The 24,563-nt window shown below is 33.4% G+C and overlaps 3 protein-coding genes across 8 annotated transcripts in view; 1 reads left to right on the forward strand and 2 right to left on the reverse strand.

The window, feature by feature from the left end:
- The window catches only part of LOC110021797 (UMP-CMP kinase 2-like), a 31,949-nt gene extending 16,949 nt beyond the window's left edge, over window positions 1-15,000 (forward strand). The window contains exons 5-8 of the mRNA XM_020720440.1: window positions 3,946-4,026; window positions 4,139-4,246; window positions 12,658-12,722; window positions 14,455-15,000. Of these exons, the coding sequence (XP_020576099.1) occupies window positions 3,946-4,026; window positions 4,139-4,246; window positions 12,658-12,722; window positions 14,455-14,464 (264 nt within the window). The 3' untranslated portion in view covers window positions 14,465-15,000. The remainder of the gene's footprint in view (window positions 1-3,945; window positions 4,027-4,138; window positions 4,247-12,657; window positions 12,723-14,454) is intronic.
- Window positions 15,001-15,226: 226 nt separating this feature from the next.
- Window positions 15,227-16,617, reverse strand: LOC110021792 (uncharacterized protein ycf20). Its single transcript, XM_020720433.1, has 3 exons — window positions 16,504-16,617; window positions 15,837-16,002; window positions 15,227-15,701 (listed from the first exon to the last, which is right to left on the reverse strand). The coding sequence occupies exons 2-3, from the start codon at window positions 15,986-15,988 to the stop codon at window positions 15,245-15,247; spliced, it is 609 nt and encodes a 202-aa protein (XP_020576092.1). The 5' UTR covers window positions 15,989-16,002; window positions 16,504-16,617; the 3' UTR covers window positions 15,227-15,244.
- Window positions 16,618-19,154: 2,537 nt separating this feature from the next.
- Window positions 19,155-24,563, reverse strand: part of LOC110021775 (mRNA-capping enzyme-like) — a 66,174-nt gene continuing 60,765 nt past the window's right edge. For 5 of the 6 annotated variants that reach the window (XM_020720405.1, XM_020720406.1, XM_020720404.1 and 2 more), the window contains exons 18-19: window positions 19,809-19,945; window positions 19,155-19,671 (exon numbers count right to left, since the gene is read on the reverse strand). In XM_020720405.1, coding sequence (XP_020576064.1) covers window positions 19,543-19,671; window positions 19,809-19,945 — 266 coding nt within the window. In that variant the 3' untranslated portion in view covers window positions 19,155-19,542. The remainder of the gene's footprint in view (window positions 19,672-19,808; window positions 19,946-24,563) is intronic. The other variant, XM_020720402.1, reaches the window with a different exon arrangement.

Raw genomic sequence — 24,563 nt, forward strand, 5'->3', positions numbered from 1 at the left:
AGCTTGTTATCTTATTAAGTTGAACACGAGTTATTTATAAACAATTTTACTTGAGTGACCTATACAAATTATAGAATAAATATGTTCCAATGTATGTTCTATGTATATTTGCATATATATATATATATATATATATATATAACAATTTTACTTAGTGCAGATATAGCTCGTTATCTTATATATATTTAAATGTATGAATATATGTGTGTGTAAAATTTTGTTTGTGTATGCACACATATGCTGATATAGATGGGGATGTTATTAGTAGAGTTCATGTTGGATGGTTGAAGTGAAGGAATGCATCAGGCCTATTGTGTGATAGAAAAGTACGCTTTGACTTAAAAGTAAAATTTTATAAGATGGTGATAAGGCCTACAATACTTTATGGCGTAGAATGCTGGTTTATAAAAGAGAAACATAAAACTAAGTTAAGAGTTGTTAAGATGAGAATGCTTAGGTGGATGAGTGACTTTATTTAGAGATAAAATGCAAAACAAATATAGTTGTTAAAGGGTTGGTGTAGCTCCAGTGACAGATAAGGTTAGAGAGAGTCATCTTAGATGATTTGATCACATTAGATGTCGACCATCTGATGATTCAGTTAGGAGAGTAGATGTTCTATATTCGACTTATGTTAAGAAAGATAGAGATATATCTAAAAAGGTTTGGGCATTTTGTATAAAAATGTTCTTAATTTTTTAGAATTAAATGAAAATAGGACACAATGGAGAAACTGAATTCATGTAGCTGACCCTACTCAGTGGGATAAAAGGCTTGTTGTTGTATGTACACATATACAAATACATAAATATGCATGCATATATGTATTCAAATTCATATTTTGATGCGTATATAAATACACTTGTTATTGAGCAAGGCTTTATTCATTTTTAGCTCATTGAATAATGAGTTCATAAAAAACTAGTGTTGTAAATGAACTGCACATTTGATGAACTACTTATAGCTTTACTCAATTAGAGATTATCGGTGATCATGTGATTAAATAGTTGAACGGGTTTGAACACTTTTGTAAATAACTGATTGTTAAATGAAAAAATTTGAGTAATTTGCTGCTCGATTTATTTCTGTCTATGAACAATATCGTTTAATGCTTGTGGATAAGCTTGTTAAAAAGTTTGATTAGAGCTCATCCACAAATAGTATCACTTAAAATTTTATTTTTAAGCTCAACAAGCATTGCTTGGTACGACTCATTTATTTTTTTATACAAGCTACTTATATAAAGCTCAATTAAGGCTCAATTAATGCTCAATTATGGACATTTATTTAATTAATGAGCTATTTGTTAATAATCTCAACAATCCTTATATATAGGATTGTAAATGAGCCAATGCATTTGATGAACAACTCGAACTCGGCTCAATTTATTCCCAATCATGTTTGTTTATATTAGTAGACAAACAAGTTTGAATATTTTTTTAGAACTCGAAGGTTAAATAAATCAAATTTGAACATAATTCAACTCTTTTATTGTTCAATATGTATATTTAATAATAATATATTATAATTTAATACTAATATGTATGCTTTTCATTGATGATATCCTTCTTGAATAGAGAAAGAGTTCAGAAAAATTTGAATCATGGAGGTCTACATTAGAGTTTGAGTGGTCAACTCTTTAAAAAGAGTGAATGTTTTAGATATCTCGTGTCTATTAATCAAATTGATTGTGATATAGATGAGGATGTTATTAGTAGAATTCAAGTTGGATGGTTGAAATGGAGGAATACATCAGACCTATTATGTGATAGAAAAGTACCACTTAAACTTAAAAGAAAAATTTTATAAGATGGTGGTGATAATGGCGTTGCTTTATAGCATAGAATGTTGGCCTATAAAAGAGAAACATCAAACTAAGTGTTGTTGAGATGAGAATGCTTAGGTGTATGAGTGGCTTGACATTAGGGACTAAATGCGAAATGAATGTATCCGAGGAAGGCTGGTGTAGCTCCTGTGACATAGAAGATTAAGAGAGATTCGTCTTAGATGGTTTGGTCACATTAAATGTCGTGATGACCTGGTTAGGAGAGTAGATGTTTTAGATTCGACTTTTGTTAAGAAGTGTTGGGATAAACCTAAAAAGACTTGGACATGTTGTATAAAAAACGTTCTTAATTCATTATAATTAAATGAAAATATGATACTTAATATCACCCAGTGGAGAAAAATGATTAAGCAACCAACCTCACTTAGTGGGATAAAGGCTTCTTCTTGTTGTTGTTGTTGTTATGATGAAGCAAGCAATGTCTCTTATTTCTCATAAACAAAACATCAAAGCAGGCTCACCAGTAATATTTACCAAATAAATGGCTGACTTGAATGATAAGCCAATGTTTCTCGCAATTCATAATTGTCTGGTTCTCTAGCCAACAATCCTAAAAATCATGAAGGGAAAAACCAATTTAAGTTAACAGGATGCGGTGCAAGATGTCCCTTAATCCAAAAGAAATCAAGTAGCCTGCATAAAATAAAAATCATAAATACCTCTATTGAGGAGGGACATCAAAGTCAAGCGACTAAGATACCTCTCTGACCGTTCCTTAATTCTCAACAAATCAGCAAGTTCAAATGCAAAAATTTAGCACAAAAGGAGGGAATATCAAGTTCAAGCTGGTAGAATGTTCCCCTAGCTGCCTCTCAAGTTTTAGCACATCAAAGAAGTACCAAATAAGAGGAGGGGAGATCAAACTTAAGCCCCCTTCAATCCCCATTAAATGTGCAGAATTTTAATGATTAAATCTTAAATGCCCTACAAAGGGAGGGGGCATCTAATTTAAACCGGAATGGTGCATCTCCAACCGCCCAGTAAGCCCCTAGAATTCAAGGAATTCCAAATTTAGAAATCATAGCAATCCCATGAGAGGAGGAAATAATAAAAAAAAATTATTAAAATACAAATTTGGTTGTTCTTTACTCTCCACTGTATGCTATTATGTGTTGTGAAGGGTTTTGAGAAGAGGATGTAATGATTATTGTGGTCAATTGTATAGGAATGAGAAGTTAGCACATATTATTGAGAACTACATGCGTGCCTTGATATTGAATCATCATAGCATAGAGCATGAAGTTATACTGCTGAAGATAATTCCTGGGATGAAGTTTGGTTTCATGCCAATTTATACCATACGGTTTTAATGAGTACTTGCCGTTATAATAGAAAGTTGAGGCAAAAGAGTGAAGAATATGATTCATACAGCCTAAGGGAGAAGCCATATAAATCATCATATTTTATCATAGCACGGCAAATGACATATTGCTAATGACAATTGAAATAAATAAAGTCCATGAGTAAAGATACACTAAGAAAAGAAATGCTCAATGGTAATGGCCCTATGGTGGTATGCAAATTCTGATGTTGGAAAAGATTTGCTGGGAAGAGAACTAATCCACCCTTCTTCATGCTCCTCTGAAGTCATATTGGAATTGGAAATTTTGATTTCAGGATGGGCGATAGAAAAAAATTCAGTCAGTGCAGTATTTTATTATTATTATTATTATTATTATTTTGGCTTAGCTTTTAATATTCTGTTGGTAAGGATGCATATAGAAGGAGGGGATGGGACTGGGGATTGTGTAGTTACACAATGCTTAGGGTTCTCACCAATGTGGGTTTTAAGAAGGGATTGATGTATGTAGTATTTTCCTTGCATGAAAGAGAAATAACTTCTATGAGTCAAATCTGTTAGCTTGAGGTTATAGTTGAGGTAACCTAATGATGACAGCTCGAGGCTTTTTCTCTAACCATGCAATAGTCAACATAATACTTGCTTGCAAGGCATCAAAAGCTATTTAGAAAACTTATCTATAAGTTGTTATAAGCGACTTTTGACGACTTTTTGCCACTCTGATTTCATGTTTGTCTGTTAAAGGTTTCTCATTCTCTTTCAGTTTGTTTACTGATGTGACCTTGGACAAGTAATGCAGACTGGAGTAGAACCAGACTTGGTTATTTTCTTTGACTGCCCGGAAGAGGAAATGGTGAAGCGTCTGCTAAGTCGCAATCAGGTTGACTTGCCACATTGCACTTACAATATATAGTTATTAAAATATGATAAAATTCTTTTTTGGTTTTTCAACTCGATGTGATTATTTACTATGTTGTCATGTCTTACATTAGGGCAGAATTGATGATAATATCGAGACAATCAAGAAACGCCTTGAAGTTTTTGATAAGTTAAATCTTCCTGTTATTAACTACTACTCTAGCAAGGGAAAACTTCAGAAGGTATGAAGCATTTATCTTGATGCTGGTTGTGCATAACATATAATACCATATTTATTACTAATCTTATTAGATTCTCCTTTTATTTTGCTAAGCATAAATCTTTATAAGGCAGCAGCAGAAAAAAAGAACTATTTCCTACATAAAAATGTATTTGTTCACCTATGAAGTCAAAATTCAAATAAAAAACTAGGACTGTAAAACAGAGAACATGATTAGAGGCTTTAGAGATGAAGAAGAGCTGTTCTTGGGGTTTTTGGAGTGCATAAATCATCTCTCATCCATGTCCAGGCTTTTACAGCAACTCCAAGTTGCCATTCTCTTTTTTGGTTGATATAAATCTGTGGCTGACCCCTCCAACCAGCCTTTGCTAGTCTCAAGGCAGCCCTTATTTTCACTCATGAAAACTACAAAATCAGTTGTCTTTTCAAAAGCTTCAAAGAAGTAGCTCATGAAAACTAGAAAAGTTGAGGTTTCTTAAACTCAAATTAATTGAATACAACTGTTCTCTCTTTTCAAAAACTTCCAATTTCACTGGATTTTCAGGAAACCATGGAAATAACTGCTGGAAATTTTTCCTTCCCTGTTTTGGCCTGAAATAATTAGGCAATGCAAGGAAGAAGCTGTTGGATATCTATGACCATGAAAGGTCTTTTTTAGCTCTAGGATAATCGTCTCAAAGGCTTCCCTAGCCCAAATGCTGTCACCGGAATTCATCCAGCCTCAAGCAAGCATTGCTTCCTGTGGAATTACGCTCATTATTATTTAAGCATTGCTTCCTGTGGAATTACGCTCATTATTATTTCTTTAATTTTATTTAAGTACTTACTATATTTAGTCATCTATATTTAGTCATAATATCCATAATATCAAAAGGGTAATTCCTTAATTATTGGTATTTATGTTTATTCCATAATTATAGAAATTACTTATATCCTACCTGAGTCAGTAATGTCATCTAACCATCTAGTTGTATGTGAAAGTGTCAAGATCAGTCAAACCTAAATGAAGGGGAAAGGTGGATGTACTTTTAAAAGAACAAGATGGAGAATAGGTCTGTATGTGAAGTATGTGTCTAGATTATCTAATCTAAAGCAGATCTTAGGTTATATGTAGATTCACAAAGACATGATATGATATTAAGCATCAATAAGGCTACAAGTTGACATGTCACATATTTGTACTCATCAAAATAATTTTGTATGCTTAATCGTAGCTCCTAGACCATAGATTAAGTGTGTTTTCATTTTAAATCATCATGACCTATAAGTGATGTGTATGCCTCGAACTCTGATCATGATCATAGGCAAATCCACGAATAACATTCACATAGTTTCATTTGGCAATCAATGTAAAGCAATTAATGGATTGTAAAATAGTAAAATTGATAGAAAAGAGTATGAACTCCTTACTCTTCATTATTCTAAGCTTTGCTATCTTTGGGTTTCCTGCAAAATAGATGTCAACAAAACATAATAAGATTATAGCTCTACTTTTGTCATGTGTGTGTATAGGTGCACAACAAAGAAATCATGTAATGTGTGAATAGACTCCGACTACGACTAATTCAATGGGTGAATAAATATAAATATAGAAATTTAAAATTAATAAAGCAGTGTAATACATGAAAAGTATATGAATGCATAATATGATTTGATGTGAATGCAAGAAAATTATGATAGAAATGATAGAAATCTCCAAATGTTATAATATAATTTGACGTTGAAAACTTTGGCGTAAAATATTGAATTTTTTAATTGAACTTTTTTAACATGAAATTGAATTTTAATGTTAAATATAAATATGTAATTTAAATATAATTATTTTGTTTCGTTTATGGGGTGCATGAAATTTACATTAGTTATTTTATAACTAAATAGATGTAAAAACATAAATTTAATATTAAAAGTGGTCATGTTTTTAGTAATAAACATCAAATATATATTAATTCATGTATGTATATGCAAACAATGATTATTATTATTATATTTAAACTAAAAAAATATCACATCAATCATATAATATTAAAATAGATTTTAATATTAAACATTTAGTGCAGATAATTTTAAGTTAAATGTAATAATTTTAATGTAAAATGAAATTATTTTTGGGGAATCAAATAGTTTTTATATAATTATAAAACTTAGTTTTTCACATAGCATTTTAAAATCATTTCTGATTGTTAAATAATAAAAGAAATGAGCTTTAAAATTATGAAATAATATTTAAGTATAAAAAAAACATTCACTTTCTATTTTTATAATATAAAGTTTATCTCATATATCTTTAATAATTTTAATTCATTGTTTTTCTTACTAGTCAAAATAGTTGAGGCTCATAAATAATGTGGGCCTATGAGAGATTGAAGTCGAGCAAAATATTCATGCGAGCTTGAGTTAGCAGGTACTAGTTCTACGGATATGCTTCTCAAAGCAACGAGCGCTTGCTCCGACATAAACACAAAATACAGGGAGGAAACTCACTAATATCTACATGATGATAAGTAGGCTTCATCGTTAGCGAATGTTTATGTCATAGATGGGCAGCATAACGTGTTGGTTATATGAAATATGGAAGATGGAGCATTTGTTTGCTATAAAGGTATTGCAAGGGTGACAAACATCAAATGTTAAATTGTTGTCAATATTTGAATGCTTGTTAGTTGGAGAAAGAACAAGTGGTTTTGTAATTATTATTAGGAGGCTTGGGTAGTGAGAAATGGCGTAGATGTTTGATTTATGATAAATTTGGGGTATGTTGTGTTGATTTATGTATAGAGGGTAGTAGGTTTATTATGGGATTTGGTCGAGGCTATAGATGAGATATTTTGGGTGGCATTGGGAGTGCTAGGCGAGCTATGCATCGTTGCAGGCAGGGTAGAAGTAGGATCGATTGTAAGACTAGATGCTAGGTACTGGCCAGCAGATTTAGGTGGTGCCAAGCTTTGGCTTGTGTTTTGGTATAGCAAGCTTTAGAATTTAGTCATCGGAAACGAATGGAAGATTGTAGGAGTGGTAGGCTGCAAGTTAATTGATTTCCGACATTAAGCATTGACAAGTTATTTTTTGGCGTCTCCAGGAATATTAGATATTTGATGATGTCTGAACGATTTTTTTTTTCAACAAACTGATTAACCAATATTCAAATGACTTTAATTTTAAGCTCAAAGAAAAAAAAATTAGGATTAGCAAATCTAATTTTAAATGAAGACCCAAGTAGTTTCTTTTTTTTGGACAGTTAGAAGATACAAAATAATTTGAGTTGATTCTTTTTTCTTTGAACAATTGATCAACTGATATTTAAATGATTTTAATTTCAAGCTTTAAAGAAATAATTTAGGAATAGTCTATTTTAATTTTAAAATCAATACGCCCATTCCAAAATTTAAACGTCCCCATTAATGGCACCATTTTCTTAAAATGATTGCTTCTCATAGATTTTCTTATCCAAATCAAATTGACTTAGTCAAGTTGAAATTGGAGTTTGTTGATTGATCATATAGAAATGACGGAATTCATTGCAATCGTGGGGAATATCTATGATTGGAAAAAAATTATGATAGTGACTTACAATCAAATGAAGATTATGATCACGACAAAGCAAGCAAGATAAAAATAGAATGGTCAATTAGTGCATTAAGACCGATGAGCTTGAATTGGGATAACTTATGTGCATTGAATTTAATGTAGAAGAGGCTCAAAGCCAACCAAAATGTGTGCATAAAAGTTGAGCTTGAGTGCGACAAAAGTTGGTTAAACAAATTCAGAAGTAGCAATTTCCTACTCCACTTTGGTATTTTCTTGACATAGTAGGCAAATAATTTTCCTCATGTGAGAGTGTTTCTAAGTGAAAGAAATAGTTAATTTTTTTTATTAATGTAATCCTAGGTTTCTTTTAGTTCTTTAAGGTGATTCTTAAGTTTAATTCTAAAGAAATTAACCATTTTTAAGAAAGTATTACTCAAACAAAAGTTGAGTTAGAGTAGTTGAGTTGCTTAGCTACTTTTGCACAGGTGGTGATAATTGCAGCTTTGCATGAAAGGTTTACAAGGCTAAATGTGGAATCACAAGTAGTAGAGTGGAGTTTGATGGCAAGATATGCAGTGAAAGGGAAATTAATTGGAGTGGTGTGTCACAAGTAGATTGTCGGTGGGTGATAGAGGCAAGAAATGCCTTTATAGTAAATCGGTACATAGATGATATTATTTGGGATACACGTGCAATCCTTATCAATGGAATTTGGCCAGAGGTATGCGTTTGGTACATAATGGCATAAGATTGGACCACAGTTGCATTAGTAAGGTTCTGGATTCTCGTTGAAGCTGCGGGAGTATTGAAGTTTCGTGATGGATCTAGAATAAACTAGAGCAAATAAGGTCAAACCAAGAAGCAAAACATGGCAATTGACATGTGTGGAAGGTTTTAGGTTGGAACTTGTAGATTTTTTATATACGATGGACAAGACTGAGTAGTAGAAGCTAGTGGCGGGTGAACCTATAGGCATAATACAATGATGTCACGGGGTTTCCATGAGGTCATTTGTGTTGCAAAGGAAGTTAGTGCAAGGCATCTTATGTGATCAAGTAGAATGTTAGAATTGGAATGTGGCGTGTGGGTGTTGTTACTTAGCACAAATGCCTGAGATAAGTTTTAGGAACATGATTAAAGGCCTACAGTGGTAGAAAAGTGTAAGAGTATGTTGGGATTTGTAGATTCTGATTCTAGATGATATCAAGGGTGAAAGAAGAGTAATGAGTATTAAGGAGAGACTTGAGGAGAGAGAGATGGGAAACAATAAATGTGTGTATGTTTGAATGCGTGTGCACGCGCGCGTGAGAGAGAGAGAGATGGCTAAGTGTCCTATTTTTAGTGAAAGGAAGCAAAAATTCATAAGAAATTAAGTAGTTAAAAATAGACAGGAAATAAAATACAGCACACTAGAAGATGAAATAGATTCTAAATACACATTTCTAAATTCAGTATATAATATCCAGTAGATCACATTGTCAACATGGAATTTAAATCCAGATCAGATGACTGTCATCATAAATAATAGTCATCAAGCACTAGAGAGGTCTGATAATTAAGGACAAGAGGGTGTTCTATAAATCTTGGTAGGAGGTGAAGAATGGTGATAAATTGAAGCTTGATGTTGTAGGTTGGTTATGCTATCATAGAGCTTTATATGTAATAGCATTTACAACATAAGAATAAATGATTTATGATCAAATAACTGATCAAAAAATATTCGAGTTTTTGCATTTGCTAAAAAATCAACCAAATTTTATTATGGTCAAATTTGTTGGTGCAAAGAATTTTATTCAGATAATGCGTGAAACATGAGCTGGATTGCTTTGCAATCAAATGAAAGGGAGATTTGGATTCAAGTAGTCCAAGATGGGCTGAAATAATTTTCTTCTAAGGTAATTTGAGCAATCAATATTTCATGCACATGATGTGATAATGGGCAATGATTACTTGTCGAAAAAAAGGAAAGAGGTGGATTCAAATTTATAAATGGTACGAGTAAAGGCCTGTTTGAAGTCCTTTGACCATAACTTCTAAGAGCTGCTTGGAATGTGGTGTGGTAAGAAGAGAGAATTATGAAATTAGATTTTTGTGGGATAAAAAATACCCCTAGGCGGGCCTAACCCACCAATGTGTGTTTCACTGGGATTTTTTATGGTAACTTGACTAGTATGAAGGATAAAGGATAAATTTTGGATTTAAACTTTTTTTTGTAGAATTTCAACGTACAAACTACTTATTAACCCTTTAAGATGGTTATTTATGTACCATATCTTTATATAGGTAACTAATCTCATCCAATTGTTCAAAATAAATGCTAATGGGTAAGTGTAGTTGTAGGTTAAGACAACTTAGCTTCGGGCCATTATTAATTTTAAGTAGAAAAGTAATAAAATCAAATAAAAAATAAATCTGCACAAATTTGATAAATAAATAAATCCTAATAAAACCCCAGGAAAAATTTGAATTATGGAGGTATCACCACCGTCTTATAAATCTAAAGTCTAACCTAAATCCTAATAAAAGCCTATAAAAAAACTTGAATTATGGAGGTCTACATTGGAGTCTAAAGGCCTTAATTTGAGTAGAACTAAAACCGAATACATGAAATCTAATTTTAGTAGTAACAACTCTAGTGACTGAAGTATAACTTTGAGTGATCAAATTATTAAAAGGTGTGAACAATTTAGATATCTCGGGTTTGTTGTTCAAAGCAATTGTGATATAGATGGGGATGTTAATAGTAGAATTCAAGTTGGTTGGTTGAAGTGTGATATAAAATTACCACTTAGACTGAAAGGAAAATTTTATAAGACGGTGGCGAGACCTGCAATGCTCTATGGTGCTGAATGTTGGCCTTTAAAAGAGAAGCATAATTCTAAGTTAAGTGTTGCCGAGAGAATGATTAGGTGGATGAGTGGCTTTACACTTAGAGACAAAATGTGAAATGAATATATCCGTGATAGGGTTGGTGCATCTCCTGTGATGGACAAAATTAGAGAAAGTCATCTTAGATGGTTTGGTCACATTAAGCGCCGATGATGATCCAATTAAGAGAGTAGATGTTTTAGATTCGACTTATGTTAAGAAAGGCAGAAGTAAACCTAGGAAGACTTGGGCGTATTGTATAAAAAATGATCTTAATTTATTAGAACTAAATGAAAATATGACACTAAATAGGAGGCAATGAAGAAAAAAAGATTCATGTAGCCGACCCCACAAAGTGAGATTAAGGCTTTGTTGTTGTTGTTGTTGTTGTTGTTGAAAGTCTAACCTAAGACATGTTTGAAAGTAGGATCTGTGCTACCTCAATTGGCAGATCAGGATTAAATATGCGATGGCACTTGTATGTCTTTAGCAACTGCATGAATTAGTGGAGAGGCTATACCTACTCTGGTTTCTTTGCTTTTCATTGCCTAATTTTCATATTTTTTATTTTAACTTGTCTGTTCCTTTTTTGCATTGACGTGTGCGAGCGCCAAAGTAAAATAGAATAAAATGAAGTATGCTAAGATTTAGGCATTGTGGTCCACCCGGAAATCTGAATTTGCTTTACAGATGCAGTTAAACTTAAAAGTTTAGAGTCAACACAAAAATATGCAAAGAGTTTGGTTTTTCTCACTAATGAAACATAATCAATGCTTAGATGCCACGTTGATGCATCAACAAAAGCATTTAGATACTGTTCCTTGGAAAAATAACTTCATTAACAGGGAGATGTTGATAAGAGATATCTAAGGGAAAGTATGGGTGTGAGAATTTCAGAGGAAGGGAGGGAGGGAGGCCAATGCCTAGTAGTTTGAATTAGGCTAATGATGATGATAATGAGGTCATCCACAATAAATTGATGTTTCAGGTGACATAAGAGTCAACGATAAGAGATATCTAAGGGAAAGTATGGGTGTGAGAATTTCAGAGGAAGGGAGGGAGGGAGGCCAATGCCTAGTAGTTTGAATTAGGCTAATGATGATGATAATGAGGTCATCCACATATGTCATGATTTATATCACAAGATAAGCCTAATGAAGACTGCCTTTTTTTAACCCAGCAAGGTGGTAACTTCAGGATGTTCCCTCATTGTTTTCTTTCTTTTTTTTTCTTAATGAAAACGTCTGGACATCATATATTGTTCTTGAGCAAGAGTATAACATTCCAATCAATTTTTCTTTTTAATATGCCCGTATTTGGTCTCACTTGATGTCCTTTTTTCTTAAATGTGATTTAAGCTATAATATGAGCTCCATGTGCTTGATCTCTGCGATTTAACATGTCATGGTCAAGGTTGGGCTTCACTCAGGACCATCCTGACGTAATCTTCCGTCCTCTCTCTTTTTGCTTCTCTGATTCTCTAATTGGCACTCATTGATCAAAAATTGAAATTACTAAATTTCCTGTTTCCAGCATTCCATCTGAGGCAGCTCTTTCAATCAGGCAAGAGTTTATCATGGAAATACTTGGCATCTAGATAGTGTTCCTTGTTTATTCAACAGGAACTTATTAGTTTGTTGAGATTTCTGGTTTTCTTCTGCAATATTCTATAATATACAATTTTGCTCTATTTCCGTTTTTGCTAGGATATATTGAAAATATCATTAGGTTAAATCTAATATGTCATTTGATAAAGTTTCTCTGCCTGTCTCCCTTGTAATTATCTTCCCTGGTCTAACTCAGTCTTTGACTGAATCATAGAACTTACATTTGATTCAGATGTATGGAGAATTTGTCTTTCTGAATGAATGAAAAGTATAAAATATGAAGTTGTTTTTCTGTTATGCAGTTGATTAAACACATCTTTTATTCATTTGTACTGAATATGGCATATTTTTTTTATCTGGATTTGTCTTTTAGGTCATTTGTTTTATTTGCATTGCTCAATATTTTATGCAGATTAAAGCAATTGGAACAATGGAAGAGATTTTTGATATGGTTTACCCTGTATTTGCTTCTTTAAGGTATAAAATTACCCATTGATTGTTAGTTCTCTTAGAAACAAACTGGAACTGTAAGCTTTTAAAGTGCTGTTCTTTATGATCATAAACTCATGAGTATAAGCATTTGTTTTTTATATGTATTAATTATTTTTGTCTCTCATTTTTGACACTAGAAAGTTTAGAACTCGTTAGCTATACTTGTTGAATCAATAATAATATGCACTTTCATGAGATCATTTAGTTACATTATTAAATACAAAGTTTTCCAAATGTTATTCGATTCAATTTAGGCTGTTCTATTTCAGAATATTTTGATCAAATAATCCTGCTTAAATTGTAGATGCCTCCATGTATTTGGAATTTTTTAATCCTGCCTTTTATTTTCCATATCTATGGAATATGATATTCTGCCTCTTTTACTCTGCATATTTGAATGTCAACCAAGTCAACTTTATTGAGTGGCTTAGATGGCTCTTCTCATGCTTCATTTGCTATGCTCCTAGCTAATATTTGTTAGTTTTATTTTGTTTTTAAGAAAAATCAAGTTCTTCAAAGCTTGTTTCCTTCTCAGTCCCATTACAACAGTTTCTGTTTTGATAGATTCGGTGGTCTTAAAAATTTTGATTATCTTTTATGATTAAACCCTGAACCGACTGAACTGGTTCAAGTGGACAACCCTGCGTCAGCCTGGCTCCAACAAAACTCAATCTGATGTTTGATCCTTTTTACCTTCAATTCCTGCTCCATATTTCAATGGCCGTGCACCTCTTCACCACATGTGATGGAGTTAGCCATGAAAAAATGCACTTCTTCATTAGCCCCTTCATTTCAGGGTGTGTCCTGACCATTCCTAACTCAATTTTGGAATAAATAAATAAATATTTTTAGAGTGGGTTATATATATCTAGTATGTCAAAGGTGCGGCCATGGAATACTTTTTATATCATTCATTCTTCATAGCCTCCAAGATATATAACTGAAAAAACACTAAAAAAAGGCTGGCGAGATGTCAAAGGTAAACTGACCAAAAAAACACTAAAAAAATCCAAAACGAAAGTTTAAGAATAGACTTTTAATAATGCCATTAAGAAAATATAGGAATTTATAAGACTTGCTTCCACAAGTTCTTCAGAAAAAAGGCTGGCGAGATGTCAAATGAAGCAAGCTTCCCACAGTTTTTATGCATTAAAAACAAAAAGAAATTGAGCTAGATTTGTTTTTTTGGAGGGCTAGTGTGACAGATTTTGTTTAATAAATTTTAATTTAATTTCTCATTAAAATAGTTTGTCAAAACAAATGAAATTTATTCAACAAACTACCTAAAAAATTCTAAATTAAAATAATCAGTTTGTAGCAAAAATCATCAAGCCAAACTTCCATAATATTTTTGAGCTTTGCATAAATTCTTATAAAAACAATGGAAAGCAACATGACAACTAACATTTCTATCTTCCTCACCGTGCAATGCGGAGTGCATTATGCTTTTATATACTCAAGAAAAGGATTGTTTCCACCATAACTAGAGCTTACTTTTGCTGGTGGAACTAGGGATGCTACGGAGGGTGGGCCCCTTAGAATTTGAGAAAAATACTATAAAATTGTATAGAATATCAAAGTTTAATCTTTATGGTCACTTACAATTGTGTTTATCAGAAAAATTTTGCTCAGTCCCCTCACCCCCAATTAAATTTTTACTTCTGCTGTTGTTGCTTAATATGGCTATTAAATGACTAAAAGCTTTCTCCTCTTGCAGGCTTGAGTAGCAATGCCGGCCTCAAAGAAGCTGAGTTAACTCTAAGAAGAGCATGGTGTTGATCATTCAGGTTCTGTTTAGGGGATAAATCTCTCTTGTTTCAGAAGCAAATACAATAAACAAGCCCATGCACTTTCTCTCTCTCCAGCAGAAGAATAATATTTTTGATGAATAATTTCTCAGAAAGCACATGATTCTCTTAAAACTTCTTTCAGCCAACTTCATAATCATATTGAAGAAGAAAGATCATTAATCATAAACAGGTGATTACTGCTTATATGCTGCAGCGATTGAAATGTGGGAACACTAACACTTGTCATTCTTATATTAGATTTTAATTGTGTCAGGAGAAGTTTTTAGTTCATCTTCAACCTATTATTCTGTAATTGATCAACCATCAAGTAAACAACGGCTATTTGGTTGTATGAAATCATATTTGATATGATTCAAGGCATGTATTGTTCTCATAAAATCAAAAGTATAATGAAATTGTTCAAAATCCAGAGTGATTTTGGTTTAATGGTGGACTGCATACCATCCATTCAACGTAGCACTATTTTCACATGTTTCTTTTGTATAGGCTAAGAGTCAATTTGGCATTATTTTTTTGTTTGAAAATGTGTTTAATTGATATAATTTTTAGGAGCGTTTACCTACATACAAACTAGAACCTAGCCAGTATTCAGAACATTCTGTAGCAATAAAAAACTTTCATCATACAAGTTTGCAAGATCTATAGCTAGCAGCAGATAAATTAAATTTAGGAGAGAAAAGATAGATTTTTTTTTTTTTACAAAAGTATGCCAAATATATTCATATCAAAGTAGAAGGGATTACAGTTCTCTATCAGTACGTCTATCTCATATTTGAATGAATCCAAAAACAAGCCGAGGGTGAGCCCAGCCTTCCAATAATTAAACATGGTAATGATACCCCTTAACTTGTCGAAGATTCGTGAAGAAGCTCTGTACATTACGGCGCCAATGGCCTCGACCACAACTACAGCCAAACCAGCAGATAGAATATCCCAATCTCCTGTTTGTCCGATAACAGTAGCGAAGGCAGTGGCACAGTAAAACCCCACCAAGAAGAACAGAACCTTCACTGAAAGACCGCTTCGGAGCTCCTTGATTCTACTGCTTAACTTTCTTAGTAAAGATTGGATGGTTCTGATCAGCCTGTTGTTGTTTTTTTGAGGGCCTGATCTGGTTTCATCCACCATGCTCTTGACTTTAAGCTTCCTGCATCTGTAACATTTTTTCCATTTACATACATACCCACCCAATTCTTATGCATTTACATTCTACTGCTTAACTTTCTTAGCACCAAGATTTCCATCTTATTCATGGAAAGCAAAATACAAAAGCTCAGCTTCAACTTACCTTGAGTTGTTAACTGAAGTGGCAGCTAGACACATGAAGAAAATATGAGGATTAGGGCCTCTAACAGCCTTCTGTAACACAGACAGTAAAAAAGTTCTTGATCTATATATGTTCTGTGTATGACAAGGCAACACTAACAGCTGTGTTGCCATGCCCTAATATTCACCTGCAATAGTAAAGTTATGAATGAATGAAACCAGAATAACCCATTTCGAATGAGTAGATGCAATCTGACAAATAACAATATATAATCACATGATTCAATAAAATTCGAATGATTGATGAATGCTTTAAAAATGATGTAATAAACTTCATACAGAACATGTAGATCTTTCTTTACATGTTGGATTCTAGGGTTAAGGCGACGGCATTATAATCTTCCAAAGAAATCAGTTAGTAATCTTATCTGGCAGCACTAGACGTCTAATTACCCGCTTAACGTAGTTATTAGTATAAGAACATAACTCTAGGGATTCTTTCTACTTCCATTAATACTGCTTCTGTAACAATCCCAATCGCAGACTAGCAGAGTTAGAGGTGCCAAATGCTCTAGGGTTTCTTCTTTAATTTTATAGTCTATTTTACTTTAAACGCGCGAAATAGACTATAAAATGATAATTTTCAGAAAACCGACCATCGATATCGCCATGTTAGGTTGGCCGCTTACCGGAACGAGCGCAGCGCTAACAGAATTGCGGCGGAGCTATGCTATGTTTGCTTCGGCGGCCATCAACCGAAAGAAAGACTATACAGCACGGAGACGACGGGAGGAAAGCGAAACTATTTTTGGTAAAATTAACTTAAATCTTATTTATTTGCATATATATAACACCTCTACGGAACGGGAAAAAATATTGCATGATAGTCCAACCAGGCTCCATTACGTGTACAGATAAATTGCCTGTCTGTACACTGATAGACTCTGATTGGATCCTGATGCAATACTGCATTAGGACTCACTCGTGCATGCAATAATTTTTTTTGTATGAAACTGCCTTTTTTTACTTTTTTTTTTTTTTATAATTAAAATGATGATATTTTTTAGGTGATATAAAAGAGTTCGGACACACTCGTGCATATAATGAAATATAAATATGACTATTAAATTTTGGTATATATGTAAATATGTAAGAATTGAATGAACAAATGCATGCAAACGCCCCATAATTGAATGGAATGAGCAAATATTTTGAAGGCTATATATTGAAAAGATGATTTTATAATTTAGGCATGAATATCAAAGTGTGAAAAATGTATTAATAAAATTAATTTATAAAATTATTGTAAATAAAAAGTGATATACTATGACAATTTTGATGAAAAATCATTCCAATTTATATATATATATATATATATATTGAACACTTCAATCAAAAGTCAATTTTGAATGTTTAGCATGATAATATTAGGCTAGCTTATGTAATGATTCTAAAATATCTTCTCTGTCTCAATGCAAAATATATGAATGTATATCTTATGAGTTCTCTCTATATGCTATGAAGAATACTAATTTTTTAGTTATGGCAGTCAGATATATGAAAAATAACTTTATGCTAATGAGCACCATATCTAAAGCATATGTAAAGCTTGCTCCAAATGATGTAAAATCAAGTGAGTTCTTTAGGGAATGCATGCTTAAAAGCTCTCTTCTTTTTCTTAGCAAAAAAATGCAACCATGTAATGAGTGCAAAATGATTATTTAAAGTCATCCAGGATTGAATCTAATTCGAGTAATGCTCGAATAAAGCTATATAATGAATGTCCGAATACCATGCAAGAAATTGAACCATCTTTGAAACTTCATATTCAAATCATATGCCAATAGGGTTCAAACATGTTTCAATAAAATTTGAATAACCTTTGAACAATGTTTAAATAGAATTTTGATTTGAATAACCTTTGAACAATGTTTAAATAGAATTCAAACAAAATTTCATTTTTTCTTGAATACTATTTGAATCTTGTTTGAATTTTACTGAGCCTCATACAAACTAATACCAATAGTCACAAGCTTTGAAAGAAAGACACTACAATAAAAAATTAGGGCATCTCAATCCAATTTCTTTTTTCAGCATATTTCTCCTAAATAATAACAGGCATTTTAATAATAATTTATTGAATGACAAACATTACATTAAATCAAACATAGAACAAATCATAATGAGAAGCACTATACCATTTATAGTCTTACAAGAAACATTACATTAAAGAGATGTAACGAACATTCACAACCTTAAGAAATACAATTCAAGAAATAACAATATTCATAACATAATATAATACAATCCCAAAAACACCACCAAAAATATAAATTGCAAAGACAACAATAAAAGACCAATAGATATTATGGTTATACATTTTATTTAATAGTTAATATTATCACTAAAAAAGTCAAATTTTTGATCTTACTGGAACTATAAACAAGTATCACTAAAAAAGTCAAATTTTTGATCTTACTGGAAATATAAACCAATTAAATGTGCAGCCTCTTGAAAATTAGTAGAATTTAAAACATTCTTATCAAACAGTACATGATAAAGAATTGATCTGTTTGGAAAGACAAACTTGATACAAGAAAACACATTTTTGCACTTTCTTTCAATAAGGCTGTTAAATATATTGATCAATGCAAAATCTAACAAAAATCAAAATTACATGACATTGCCTTCAGTATTAAAAGCAATGAGCTCACAAACCTTAAACTGTCTAATAAATTTCACCAAAAAAATAATACTATTTTTACATTTCAGACCATATTAGAACACACATCATCAATTAAAATGTTTAGGACATCAAGTCATAAGACTGTCAACCGATCAAGGTGGCTTGAGAAAGCAAATAGTAATTCATTAAAAGAAAAAAAAAAACCCAAAAAATTCTAACTTGGTCATCTCCCTCTGAAAGTTTTATAAATTAAATGTAAATTCTAAAAATTTGAGAAAACAAGAAATTATCTGTAATACCTAGAAAGAGCCAAGCTCATATTGTACAAAATAACAAAATCTGCTATCCTTTGGAAGAACAACTTCAGAGGTAAATTCCACCACACTGTTCTAAAGAACGATACAAAATAAATTCCTGAAGAAGCATATAGTCAAAATTCACATCATTTTTATCATATTCTGCTAATATTGTTGGGGATCCATGTGACATGAGATAATACCTTATTCTTGAAAATATTGTTGGGGATCCATGTGACATGAGATAATACAGTAGAAGCTTATTCTTGATTCAACCCATAATCAATGCAATTGATTCATGCACCTCACTAAATCATGTTTTTTTACTCCAGCATCTTAATCTTGCAGGAAAATAAAGAATGAAAATTACAAAAATTGCCTACGGAACATAGAAAAAAAATCAACTCCAAAAGTAGCATAAAGTATGACAAACAGACCATATCTTTTTATTTAAAACTGCAATACAGCGGCACTAAATAGCTTGTGAGAGCAGGAGAACAAAAGCAGGGAAATTTACACGGTGAAGTGAGAGATTATATCTACATAGCAGCTACTGGTTTGGCTCCTAGCATTGATAAATCATATTGGCAAGCGCCAAAAATAGAGAAAAGCTATTTTAAACCTACAAGTAATTACAAGCTAACTAATGGAAAACCAAATCTGCTGGTAATAAAGCTCTAATTTTCTTCAGGTAGAGTGCGTGGATAAATAAATAGCTTGTAACGGCCCACAAGCAAATGATTACATCATCGACGGCGATGCTGCAGCTGATACGCTTTCTCTATTCTGTCAGCATACATAGGAAGCCGCACAATCTCTGATATCTCATTCAGAAGCACATCCTCTGTAATGTTATCTGAAATGCTCCTCATTACCTGTGTTGTGCGAACATGAAAGAAAGTTCAGCAATAAACAGAGGTCATAAATGAGCAACAGATGGAAATAAATCTTACAGCGATAAGTTAGAAATATTAAAGCTTTAATTGAGGAAGCAAAATAAGAAATAGATTACCTTCCGATAAGTATTGATATCATTTGGTGTAGATTTATCAGTTCTGACACGCATACAAACCCAGCAACCATTCTCTTGGTCCCATGAACACTCTATTATCTTTCCTGAATAATCTTGTAAATCATCATTATGTTCATCTGCACAACAAAAATAGTAAGGATTTTTTCATTGTATATCTCATTCTCTAAGCCAGATATCCACTAACAAACAACAATTGTACTCGTCACATTCAACAAGTTCAAAACACAAACGATACAAGCTTGAATACATTTTTCGATCTCAATTAAAAAATGATACAATGAAGAACAAATGGTAGCTCATTATTAATTGTATTGATAATAACTCACTAAAACATGATTCTTTTTTGACTGAAAGAAGTTTGGTTTAAGTTTATCCGGTGATTCAAGTTCATTTACCTTTAAGAGATTCAAACAGAACAAACAAAAAATCTAGTTCGAACATCACCGTCTTAGCTCAAACAAGAGCCAACTCTCATGTTGGACTCCTTTAAACTGTACATCACCCTAATCATATAAAACTAAGAAAATAAACAATGAGTTCTTCAACACACATTCATTTGGTTCAACTGCTGATGCTATTGAGAAAGCTTTGTTCAACTGCTTGTTTCCGTTCAACTGCTTAGTTTTAAATGCCAAATGTTGATTTGAATCATTTCTTCTTTCATTTTTCATATACAATTATTTCCCTTCCCATGCATGCCGTGAATATATCTGTATCAGAACATATAATGCATATCGGTGTGGTGTATTATGTTGGGCACCTCTTGTTGGACTTCAGGCCCATGGCTAAAACAACTTGTTATACTGGGATATGAGTCATATGGAGACAAATCGTTGGCTCCTTAATCTTCTTCAACTTCTTCCACATCTCCTTCATCTTCCTCCAGCAATTTTCTTGAGTGTTTGAGTAGATCTTCTTAGTGAGGAGGTTGGCTAAAGGAGAAGTAAGGAGAAGTAAGGTGCCTACTCTCCTACACTAAAGAAGAGCTTCATCTTAGCTTGGAAAAGAAAAGTTGGAGCTTCGTCGGAGCTTGGAACTTAGCCGGAATCTCGCCGGACTCTCCTTCTAAAGGAGTGCTTCTTCGTTCTTTGGAGAATGAGTGGAGTGGACCTCTTCAGAGCTTTGCTGGAACGTCACCATCTCTCCTACCATTAGGAGAGTTTCATCCTAAGTGAATAAAGGTGACATTAAACGCTACGTTGGTAAGATTCTTGAAAATCCCTCATGTTTTCTTTCTTAGCTAGCCCTAGGAGTAGATTTTGCTGGGTGATGTGGGTTCGGTCGCCCACGCTAGGCAAGTTGATCGACCAACACTACTCGTCATAACCACATGCTTATTGCTTGGCCGTCTATTTCCTAGAGGAAGCCCTAGGTTAGAAAGCTCACATGCATGGCCAAATCCTTTGCGAAGACGAGCGACTTTCCGTTGCAAACCTTAGACCTAAATCCTAGTGGGTCAGAATCTCAATTTCCAACGGCTTTGGTGCTTTGAACTTTCCTTGGAAGTGTTGGAATTGTTGGATCTTGAAGGATGGGAAAAACTTTGTAGCTAGCCCATTCTAAAGGATTGTGGGAGGTTCGTAAGACGAAAAAAACTTTGTAGTTAGTCCGCTTTACGAACAGTGAATAACTTCTCCTACAAGAAATCAAAGGAAGAAGTTCTTCACATTCTCGCCAAAGCCGGAGGTGGCTATGTTGCATATCCATGTGCTAAACCCTAGGTATCGATGCTAACGGTAACATGAGTATAAATCGCTACCGATCATGATCACTTGCATCATGTTGGGTTTGTATTACATCCTAAACTTTGCATGTTGCATCACGCTTTGGCTAGACCAGCCGCCTCAATACGGCCAGCCTTGCACTTAGGTCCGACTTGCCTCTTTGGCCTGATCGACATATCACTTTGGTTGGATCAGCTGCCTCGACCCAATCGACCAATCACTGTGGTCCCACAAGTCACCCCCGCTCAGCCGACCGATCACTTTGGTCGGAACGGCCGCCACGACATGGTTGATCAATCACTTCGGTTCAATCAACCGTCATAGCCCAATTGAGCCCGTTGGTTACATTGCCCTGGTCAACCCAACATCTTCTTAGCCCAGGAACTCATTGAAGAATTAGGTAAGAAATGAGGAAGCAACAATATAGTGGTGAAATTTGATATAAAAAAAAAGCTTTTGACACAATCAATTGGGATTTTATCCTAGATGCCTTGCTTGCAAAAGGTTTCCATATGGATTTTTCTTTGCTTATTAAAAGGTGGCTTCAGAAAAATTTTTATAGTGTGCTTGTCAATGGGACGTAATATGGGTTTTTCTCAACAAAAACGAGGTAACAAACAGGGGGATCCTCTCTCTCTCTCAATTCTTTATTATTGCTTTTGATTGTCTCTCACGTTTATTTGAAAAAAAAGAAAATTATTTTGCCTTACACACAATTTTCTCACAAATTTAATATTAGAGTGAGTCGTTTATCTTATGTTGATGATGTTATCCTCTTCACTAATGCCAGCAAGAACTCCATTAGAAAATTGATGGATACTGTCTCTTTTCCAAAATACTTATGTCCTCACTTTCAACAAAACCAAATGTCATCTCTACTTTGGGAAAGTAGTAAGGCAAAACATTATCAGTTGGTCCGTCAATTTCACAAGAGGTTTTATTTCATCTTCCCTTCCTATCACTTAGGAGTCAATATTCTAAGAGACAGAAGAAAACAAATCCAAAATGGATTTGGTTGTTGAAAAAATTAAAAACCAAAATTCGGGGATGGAAGAATATTTTTCTTTCTAATGGGGGAATGCTTACTCTCCTTTCTAATGTTTTACATAGCATTCCTCTTTATGTCTTACAGGTGTTGAATTTGAAGAAAAGTACACAAATTACTTTGTAAAGGATTTTTAATAGGTTCTTATGGGCGGGTAATACCTCCAGGAAAATCTGGGCTAGTTGGCATAAAATTTCGTGATGGAAGTTCTCTTTGGGCTCAATTTTTATTACATAAATATTGTCTAGCTAACCATCCTTATATTGTTCAATGGAAAACTGGTGATTCTAAAATCTGGAAAGCGATTTAAAAAGAAAGAAGTGAGGCTAATAATTTCATTTTTTGGGAATTTGGTGATGGCAAAATTTCCTTTCGACATGATAATTGGGGGGTTGATTTATTGGGTAACTCTCCTCTTAGCTCTTCTCATCCTCATATATCGGTTTGTCATGTTGTCATTGAAGGGCAATAAAATTTGCCGCTTTTACGTGAATTGGTAGGTAATGCGGCCCCACAAGTTTCTATGATTCCTATATGCAATAATATTAAAGACAAGCTTCACTGGAAATTAAGCAAAAAAGTCTCAATCATCATTTTGATAAATAGAAATGAGGTCCTAAAATCTGGCATAAATATCTCTCCCCATATATTTCTGCTTTCTTATGGAGAAATTTTTTACAGTTGTTGCCTTCTGATGACATCTTAAAACTCAAAGGCCTGCGGTTGGCCACAAAATGTTGTTTGTGTAAATGCTTCCAAGAAAGGGCTTCACATTTATATTTCTTTTGTCCCTTTGCTAGCTAGATATGACATAGTTTGGGAAGGTTTTTTGGTTTGAAAAATTTTACTTGACATAATATGAAAGATTGCTTACTTGCTTGGCAATCTTGATCTTGTCTTGTGGTTCATCGGACACAACAATGCATCTCATTCCTAATATAACTTTGTGGTTTATTTGGTACGCCAGAAACAATGTGAAACATGAGCTCTCTTCCTCTTCCCCTCTCTCCACAATTTCTTACATTCTTGCCTACCATGCAAAGGTTTCTAAATAGATACGATTGTTGCCTAGATCTTTGCCTAAGGAGGGCTGGAGGCCATCTTTAATATATTGATATCCCCCTACCCTCGGCTGGATCAAAATTAATGTTCATGGAAGTTAGAAAAAATGCACGGCCGATGCTGGGGCCATTTTTAGAAATTATTTGGGCAAGTGTCTCTTTTATTTTTCTTCTCCTGTCTGGGCTTTAACTCCTACTAAAGCGGAGGGCAATATTTCTGGCTCTAAACGTTGTTACTTTTAATTAGCCTACAATTTTTATTGAAACGGATTCTTTTATTCTTCTGGATTTCATCATTAGAAAACAAGAGCCTCATTGGAATTTAATTATTTGTCTTAATAAGATTTGACAATTTATAGCTTCTCATGACCTTCAGGTCATATGGAATTTTATATACAGGGAGAAAAATGCACTAGTGAATTGGTTAGCTAAACATGATTTTTTGGGTGTTTCACGGGTTTGGTGCCTCCCAAGGAGCTTAACATACTTTTAAGGGGAGACTTTGAATCTTCCTTATATCAGATTTTCACCATGATATGGCTTACAGTCTCCTTTCATCCCTAAAGGTCTTCGGTTTCTGGCTTTAGGGGAGGATCTTCTGCTCTATTAATCCTCATCTTTTTGCAGCTCTGCTACTCCTGTCGAGGAATACCCTCTTTCAGATGATTACTTTTACTTTTGTTATACTGCATTTCTCTCATTTTACTTAATTTTCTTCTTATTTCGCTACAATTTCTTTCTTTAAGTTGTTTTTTGGGTATACATGTAACTATCTTTTGGAGTTTTTGGGTGTGTTGTATACCCGGGGAAAGATTCTACTTTCTGGATTTTTCCTAACCCAGTGTTGTCCTCCCTTTTCTTATTCTATATCCCGTACAGGTTTTTGCATATATATATATATATA

The sequence above is a fragment of the Phalaenopsis equestris genome, unplaced genomic scaffold (assembly GCF_001263595.1).
Source record: "Phalaenopsis equestris unplaced genomic scaffold, ASM126359v1 Scaffold000146, whole genome shotgun sequence".
NCBI classification, from domain to species: domain Eukaryota; kingdom Viridiplantae; phylum Streptophyta; class Magnoliopsida; order Asparagales; family Orchidaceae; genus Phalaenopsis; species Phalaenopsis equestris.